We start from the raw sequence: 9428 nt of genomic DNA on the forward strand, positions 1-9428 counted from the left end.
CCCAACGACCCATTCGTTAAGTTAAATTCTCATTCGTTAAGGATGTTTAACGAATGACTACATTTGTTGGACTTTAACGAATGTGGACTTCATGTGTATTGTTCATATGAATGACGGAGTTAACGTATATGGACATTCGTTAATGGTTTAACGAAAGAGACCCATTCGTTCAAGGGTACCGAATGTGGATGGTTGCTGGATGAATGTGACACTGTTCTAGCGAATGAAGACCAGATAACGTATGAGGATAGTAAAAAAAAGTATTTTCGGGAAATTTTCTTAAACGAAATTTTTAGGGGATATTTCAAATGTGCGGGACACTCTTCTGGCAAACTTTGATGATATGTTTTCCGGCCGACTTTTCACGCATATCGATGGGCCGAGGGGGAGTAACCGATTAAGTTAAAAAGGCGTTATTGAAGATTTTCGTAGATTAGTTCAAGACCTTGCCGAATTTGTCAAGAAAAGGGGGAGATAAAACTTTCAATGAGTTTATTCGATTGGTATCTTCCTACATTCGCAAGTGTTTCTTGAAAATTACTGCAATTCGGGTGGTAATTCATGATTGCAAAGCTATGTTTGACTGAGTTCAAGACTGCTATTATTCTTCGATTGTGGATTGATTCATTCGAGATTGAAACCTGACTATGTGGGATACGAGTGTCTGTCCATTTACTTCTTTCTGAGGGACTTTGTTCCTGACAATGTTGGCTACGAGTATTCGGCGGATTGCTTATGTTGAAGGGGACATTCTTGAATCATATCATATGCAAATTGGATGATCAGAATGATCACCTAGAGATGCTTATTTGAGGGTGAGATCTGATACGAGTAGCTACAAGGTGTTGGTTTGCTTACAAAGAGTTATAGTTTGTCTATTTGCACAAGCCCGAGAATCATCAGCCAAGGAGGAGGTTGGTATTACGGCTGATGATATGCAGTTAAAGTATTCACGGTTAAATTATTCATGGTTAAAGTATTCAACGTTAACGTATTCGTCGCTAAAGTATTGGAGGCTAGAGTATTGGATGCTAAAGTATTGGAAAGCATTTGACAGCTACGGACAAGGGGGAGTCTGTAAGTGCACGGATTTGGTGTCCGCAGCTATTTGAATAGGATAGGGGTATTTTAGTCTTTACACTTAATGTATAAAGGCTCATTTGAGTTTGTTAGTGCATTTTCTACATGGCATTACATGTATAAAGACACATGTGAATATCAACTGAAAGCAACAAAGATTAAAAGTTTGACGAACTCCAGCAATTATCAAGGGGGAGTCTGTTAGTACATGAAATGTGACAAGTGCTGGGAGTTGGACCAACGTGTCCCTTAGTCTTCGTAATTTGGTCTTGGTATGAAGTTCATTCGTTATATCATGCAAAAGGAGATTCAACAATGAGCACGAATGTGAGAGGATCTAGCATAATGAATGTGAAAGTCAAGTTCTAATGAATGTAGCATGCATATGAGACGAATGAGCAAACTTAAAAGTTAACAAATGGGAGCTAATCAACTTCAACATGTCTAGCGAATGATTGTCAGCATGTAATGAATGAGTCATGTTAGTATTAACGAATGTGAGCTGTATATATAAATAGGATTCGGTTAGATAGGAAGTTAGTTACACATAGTGAGAGAATAGAATATCTTACGAGACACCGATCTGTACCGAATCTCTGCCGAAATTTCTAATGAACTTCAACGCGTTATTATTTACATCTAGTGTACGTGCTCGGTCGTTTTCGTTCACCGATTAGTACCGAAACGCACCGAAACAAAGTCCGTGCGTTTTCGGTTTCGTAGATCAATATTGAGTTAGATCCGCATCGGGAAAAACAATATTTGGTATTAACGGAGGAGCTCGGATCTGAGCTAGGATCGAATCGCACTCGTATTCACTCTTGAAAAGTGTTTGGACGGATGAGTGGTGTTTGGGAGGGAGAGCCTGATTCGATTAACAATAATCAATAAACTGGATGAACACAAACATGCAATCGAAACACAAACATAAAGATGCGGCAGTATGATTTCTTTAGTCAAAAGATTGTCATGAAGAGCACTCAAGCATACACACTAAAGATCAGCCGCCCCGGGAGAGCTCATCCCAGAGGCGGAGACTCTCTATCTCTCTTAGGGATAAAACCCTAATTTTCACGTAAAATTCAATATGCACCCTCTCTCATGCTAGACAAATAAACAAATAGATCTATTTATACTACCCTAGCATGTCTTGGTCATCATTCATCAAGCCATCCACCTTTGGTTGAGACCAATAATATTAATATATTTTTCACCCATAATAATAATTTGATGCGTCGGTTTAAAATATAAGTCCCAACAATATATAAATATAATTTGGTTCTATCATTTCACAGGTTTCAAAAATATTTAATGCTACAGTAACGAGTACGAGCCCGGTTTTGGCCCGTTTGACCTTTAGTTTGGTTTTTAAAGCAATATATCTCATAAATAGTTTAGGGTCAGATTATATACCACAAAAATATTATGTTTAGGACTGTAAAAAGAAGTCATAATATTATTTAGGTTGCATGGCTCGTTCTTAGTTAAACGAGTTACAAAAGTGTGAAATCAAAAAGTTTTTAATACACGGTTTATTATTAGGGAAAATGAATATGAGGAGGTTGTAGCGTATCTAACTTAGATGCAAAACTATCAAAACTACGTAGTTTTGATAAAATACATCTAAAAAATAAATTAATTCTTTTTATTTCCTATTTCTTCTCCCGTAATATGATAACGTTTTGGCTAAAAATAGTCTAAGATTTAATTCATTTTTTATGATTACTATTAACTAACATATTAATTTCAATTCTTTATGTTTGCAAACAATTAAAAGAATTTTTTGTACAATTGAACCGATGAAATATTTCTATACAAGGCAAAAGAGGTTAAATTACAGTAGCATGTTTCCATGATTTTCAAACAGTTAGAAGGATCAATTGCGAAACACATCCGAGTTGAAGATAATATAAAATATTTTCTGAAATTGATTTCATAAATAATATGTTCATATTAAATCCAAATTTTTATGTTCACGGAGACTTATATGAAATTTTGTGAAGATTGAATTGATAGAAAGTTTTTATTCCAAGGGAAAGAGGCTATGTTACTCTATTATGATTCTATTATTTTCAAACACTAGAAAGATTAGGAAGAAACACATTCGAGTTAAAGACAATTATATATATAATATTAAATTAATTCGTAAATAGTTTTATTCGTATGAATCTGAAACCACAATTGAAATAGTGTTTCATATGTCATTGCTGGTTAGTGTTGAATAGCAAGTAGTTAATCAAAACGAGGAGATATTTAAGGAAGACAAAATAGGAGATAAACACACAATTTATTTTTTAGTTAAAATTTATCAAACTACGTAGTTTTGATGGTTTTGCATCTAAGTTAAATACGTTATAGCCCCATATTCACTTTCCCCTTATTATTATCAGCTGGTTTTAGAACTTGAATAAACGCGTTTAATTTGGGGAAATAATGTTAGGTGTCCAGAAGTTAACATACTCACATATCGGTTTATTTTTCAAGCTAATTTACTCTTAAACGAGTTACTGAATGGTCCATTAATTAGGCACGTGTTTTGGGCTGCTCTAAATATGATTTTTATAGTTTTAACCCAGTTATATAATATGCATGTTCTGGAATAAAGTTAAATGGTTTGGTTCATAGCCTCATAGTTTGGTTTTATAAATTGAGTTTTCGGTTTAATAGTTAAAGGTTTTAACTTCGTGGTTATGTTATATCCGATTTTAACATGTATTTCATTATAGTTTTATGTTACATATTAATATGTTTTCGTATGGTTTACAGGTTGAGTTTCACATGGGTTTAACACGGCTGCAAAGCATACAATCAACATACAAACACAACAAATATGAGCTTTAGGGTTTCACGAGTACAAGTGAACTCCTGTTCCTGAACTGAATCCGTGAGCAAAACAGAAAGCTTTGGGCTATGAGTTGGGATTGAGTTTTAGGTATCAGTTGTAAAAAATTCCAGAAATAGGTATTATAAACTAGTTGTGACGAGTAGTTTGTAGAACCAATTAAAACTTGTATGTGGAAAGCTAACCCTAACGAGCACATTCACTAATCATTGACTCGTCACGACTAAATAAGTTTCATACCTCGTAATCAACGCCCACGAGTAATTCATAAGTCTTTTAGTTGCGACGACTAGTTTACCCAGTTTACATTCCCTACACAAGTAGTTTATTAGTAGTTAACTCGTCGCGAGTAGTTTAACCTTATAATCTACCGTCGCGATTAAAGGACTTATGAATTACTCGTAGGCGTTGATTACGAGGCATGAAACTTATTTAGTCGTGACAAGTAAATAATTAGTGAACGTGTTTCTTATGGTTAGTTTAAGAAGACGTAGCAAATTCTAATTTGTTTCAACAAGCTACGCGTTAAGACTAGTTTATAGTATCTATTTTTGAAATTTATTTTGCAAATGCTACTAATACTAGAAATTTGTTTTTATGTATTATTTAAATCTGATTACTCCAACCCTACCTAAATGGGAGAGATTATTACGGTGGAGTCTGGGTTGTAGAATTATGATGAAGGAGGTGTGTTGGAATGTACGAATCCGAGTGGTAGATTTCTTCATCCAATCCGCTCAAGTAAGCATGCATTCCATTCATCAATCAAATCAAATCTGCTTCATATTTCTGATTCAATTTAAAACAAACAAACAAACAGCAACTCCAAGTTCCTCCGATGGTCAAGTACACAGCATTCTCCTTCTTCGCTCAACGATTCTGCCCCATCATCTCCAGGTTATTTTTCTCTATCTCTACTTAATAATAATAATATATGTATACTTTCAGCTTCCTAAGTTTGCACTAGATTTTCTCATATGCTTATTATGTGCCAATTTAGGTGCCTTTTTTATTTTATGCTTCAAGTTGTATCATTATTTTACTGTCTTTCAAAGATCCTTACAGGGTGTTACAGGACACTGGCTTTTACAACCACTTAGAGAAAGCAATCTTCAGCTCTTTGCTCTTATTGCAATATGGATTTCAAGCAAAGTATGCATGCTATTTCATTCAACCTAAACCCCCCCCCCCCCCCCCCCCCCCCCCCGGGGGGACTTTCATATATATTTTAGGTTCAAGGGGACATATATATGAAAGTATCCTTTTTTTTACTATACATGAAAACTTTTAAGCACCTTATTAAAAATTCAACAACTCCCAGATACACGATTCTCTTCCCTTAACCGTTATGAAGTTGAAAAGTCTGGCAGACAAGACGATACACGACCAGCATTTTACAACCAGAGATTTTGCAGAAGCAGTAAGCAAACTTTTTCTCTTTATGCCACTGCTTTTATTAAAACAGACACATTTATTTTATGATTCTCATAGAAACGGATCAACAAACTTGTGCAGGAAGTGATCTTCATGCAGGTAGATCTTTGTACCATATTTATATAACAACCACATATAAATATATAATAACCACCTTTTAATGACATCTTAATTTATCGTCATGAAGATATTGAATTTTGAGATCGGCACATCCGATATCACCTTCAGGTTCCTTGAAGACCTACTTATTCAGTTGAAGTGCGTGTCCATATATCATTTTCATACTTTTATCTTATAATTTCTTTGTTTTAACTTAATCGCATTACATTATTTTTCATTCTGCGAGTTTAGAGAAGTTGCAACAATTGGGGATCATTTGGATCTTGAAGTATGCATGGATATTATGGATCTTCTTTATGAAAATGAGGAAACAACAACGCTTTATGATTCTCCACATTCTCTGGCTGCATCAGTCCTGGTATGTTTCTAATAATTATTTAAATTTAAATAAGCATGGTTTATGTTTAACTATTATTCGTCACTTGGTTAGGAAGCGTTATTTGTTCATGCAGGTTGCCTCGTATGTCATTTCGGTTCCTAAACAAAGATGGGAGTTTCCTCTTATTCCTTGGGGTAAGCTTTCTCTCTATGCGACCATGATTATACATATAACACATTCATACAGGCTGATAAGAACAAACTTTAGATAAGATATAGAGCTGTGCTTTCAGCTATGAAAACCCGTTTAAGGCCAAAGTTAAACGGGCTGTGTTTAGGTTGACTTTTTTAACCCGTTTGATCAAACACGTACCGGTTTAAAATTATATAAAAAATTTATAATGTCAGCTTGTTTAACCCATTTGTTACAGCCACCAACTTGTTTATGACCCATATATAACTTGGTTACAACTCGTCGACCCGTTTAGATAAAGAATACATGTCATGTTGTGTTGCATGATTTTTAACTGTGTCTGAGTTATGGCTGATATTTCTGAAAGAATATATAAATATGGGTCGGTTGGACATATCAATTAAACCGTCCGGGAGCCCACCGATCTGACACAACTCTCACTTCTAATTTTATGAGATATATATGTTGGCGTTGAGCACAATCGTGTAAAATAGTTGACATGACGTCCCATTTGAAAAAAATTCAATCACGAGTGTCCCTTTGGCATGTCAGCTATCTACACAGTTGGCACCCGATGACGTCCCGAGTAATACGAGTGCGTGTACGGTATGCCAAATTTTTAAGCATGTTCACAAAACTAAAACTCAAATGAATATTTATAGTCTTAATAGTTAATTAAACCCAGATTAATCAAAACATAACATGATTTATAAATTGTTTTAAAAATGAATTCTAAAAAGACGGGGTGAGAGAGGCTCGAACTCTCGACCTCAAGATCACTCGCCTTGCTATGAGACCTACGCGCTAGCCAACTGTGCCACCACCCCTTGTGTTGTTACACTCGGTTTCTTTTTTTAAATATGTGGATTTTTTTATTAAATTAATCTTTTTTATTAAAATTAATCTTTTATTAAATTAATCACATGCACCAATCTCCTAACTTTAATATTTCAGAAATATATAAAACCCCCCATATTCAAATTGAACCAAACAAAATACAACGGGGTTTAAACAATGCACGGGTTCATTTAAGTTTGGGGTGTTAATCATGTCGGGCTGAATTCTTCAACATGAACACGAGCTCATTTTTATTCCTGTTAAAAAACATTAACTCTAAACCACACACACTCAAAAATCGTGTAACCCGCACATGACTTGTTAATCAATTTATTTAAATGTGTCAAACGGGCTGGCAAGTTGTTGGTAATAAAGGGTGTAAACATGTAATTGAGATAATGGGTTGTTAAAATGGGTTAAAAGACTTAGTGGGTTGATTTGTTTAATCATGCTCGTTAAGCAAGTTGACCTAAACATGACTCGTTTAATTAAACAACATGAACACGAGCTCATTTTTATTCCTGTTAAAAAACATTAACTCTAAACCACACACACTCAAAAATCGTGTAACCCGCACATGACTTGTTAATCAATTTATTTAAATGTGTCAAACGGGCTGGCAAGTTGTTGGTAATAAAGGGTGTAAACATGTAATTGAGATAATGGGTTGTTAAAATGGGTTAAAAGACTTAGTGGGTTGATTTGTTTAATCATGCTCGTTAAGCAAGTTGACCTAAACATGACTCGTTTAATTAAACAAATCGATTTAAACTCAAATCATTATTAGAAGGCTGAACATTATAAGTTAAAATCTAATTATGTTAATGTTCGTGACCTATACACGTTAGTGTAGTCAAATGGGTTGTAAATAAGGGTGCAAACGATCCGAGCCGCTCGTAGCTACTTGAGATCGGATCGATAAAAAGATCGAATTGAGCCAAGCCTTATCGAGCCCGAGTCTCAAGTAAAGTTCATTTAGTTATTGAGCTCGAGCCTTGTAAGGGAAGATTGTTTAGGCTTGTCTAGCCTTGACGAGCCTAGTGTATTTTTAGGTTTAACTATTTTTGACTTCTATTTATTAATTTTACACTGCACAACCGAGCTCAAGCCGAGCTATGGCTCGTTTAAATTATCGCACACAAGTTCGAGCCGAGCTTAGGGTTGTTAATATTATTCTTAAAATATATAAAATAATTAAAAATGTATAAAAATTAATTGTTAAATAATAAACGGACCGAACCCGAGCTGAGCCCAAGCTCGAAATAGTGACTTACCAACCGAGCTCGAGCTTTAGCAAAAGAGTCTGAAATAAGCCGAGCTCGGGTTTGGATCGGCTCGTTTACACCCCTTGTTGTTAATGAGTTTTAATAAAGTCTCATGAACAGGCTAACAAGTTGAACATATAAATTCTATATTTTCTAATTTTTTAAATTTTAATTAAAAAATGATCGACCTAGTAGAGCCTAAACATAAGTGTTTTAATATGATTATATGTAGTGAAATATGGGATGGCATGCAAAGAGGAAGAGATCATACAAGTTGTCACTTACATACTGAAACATGTGTTACAGCCATCATCTTCATGTTAGGCCGTTAGGGTGCTTTCGCAGCGAATTTAAATGTTGCCCGACGTCCCGTGTAATACCAACTGTGGGTGAAATTTTCGAACAAATTCACAGCACTAAACTTGAATGGATGTTTATATCTGGGTTCCTTGCTCCTATATTCGTGATAATATATTGAAGCGCCTGTTTTGAGAATAGTCTAAATAAATAAATTAGGGAAAATTCACAAGATAGCCCATAGAAAAACAACCACCAACAACAACCATACCCAGTATAAATCCCACCGATAGCAAAACTGTTAGCAGGGTCTGGGGAGGGTGGGATGTAGACAAACCGTACCTCCATCCCAAGGGATAGAGAGGTTGCTTCCAGAGAGACCCCAGGCTCGAAAGCCATATGCATGAGATCAATAATAATAGTGATATTAGTAATGAATACTAATATGTGTTATAGTAATAATAGTGATATTAGTAATGAATAGATCATTAATAGTGATATTAGTAATAGTAATGATAGTGATACTAAATATGGAAAATTAATAATAGTGATATTAGCGCTTAAAATTAAATGTGTGTTATAAATACTAATTTGAGGATAGGGTATTATAGTAATATATCATTTTTCACTCGAAATAAGGTGAAGAAACACCCCCTATGATAGAAATAAAATCAAAACTCTACGTTTCTCCTAAAAGTCCTTAGCGTTAATCCAATGTCTCCACGAATTCCTATCCTCAACCATGTCCTCGGAGAGGTGCAAATCTAGCAAATCATGCTTAATCCTCTCAAGCCAAGTTAATTTGGGACGTCCTTTATCCCTTCTCCCCTTTATACTAATTGTTTCTACAGATCAGACAGGAGCCGTCGTCTCTCTTCTCTTCTCTTAACATGTCCAAACCATCTCAATCTCCCCTCTCTTATTTTATCTGAAATGTTAACAACCCCTAATCTCTCTTGAAAAACATTATTTCTTATCCGATCCAATCGTGTGTGCCCACACATCCACCTTAACATTCTCATTTCTGCAACCTCTAGCTTAC

General features: G+C 35.1%; 1 protein-coding gene across 1 annotated transcript; it reads left to right on the forward strand.

Moving 5' to 3' along the window:
• The first annotated feature begins 4597 nt into the window (after positions 1–4597).
• On the forward strand, positions 4598–8453 carry LOC143535526 (cyclin-J18-like). The gene is made up of 9 exons (XM_077029752.1): positions 4598–4663; positions 4743–4819; positions 4978–5074; positions 5244–5342; positions 5438–5455; positions 5544–5614; positions 5708–5834; positions 5929–5989; positions 8322–8453. The coding sequence occupies exons 1-9, from the start codon at positions 4598–4600 to the stop codon at positions 8411–8413; spliced, it is 708 nt and encodes a 235-aa protein (XP_076885867.1). The 3' UTR covers positions 8414–8453.
• Positions 8454–9428: the final 975 nt, after the last annotated feature.

This window comes from Bidens hawaiensis, unplaced genomic scaffold, assembly GCF_021521415.1.
Source record: "Bidens hawaiensis isolate Kalapana, Puna unplaced genomic scaffold, B.hawaiensis_p1.1 tig00010563_1, whole genome shotgun sequence".
In the NCBI taxonomy this organism is placed as follows: Eukaryota; Viridiplantae; Streptophyta; class Magnoliopsida; order Asterales; family Asteraceae; genus Bidens; species Bidens hawaiensis.

Coding starts and splice junctions, on each gene's coding strand:
- LOC143535526 (XM_077029752.1), top strand. CDS start 4,598: ATGATGAAGGAGGTGTGTTGGAATGTACGAATCCGAGTGGTAGATTTC. Junction 5,075..5,243: donor CAATATGGATTTCAAGCAAA/GTATGCATGCTA, acceptor AACAACTCCCAG/ATACACGATTCTCTTCCCTT. Junction 5,615..5,707: donor GACCTACTTATTCAGTTGAA/GTGCGTGTCCAT, acceptor CTGCGAGTTTAG/AGAAGTTGCAACAATTGGGG.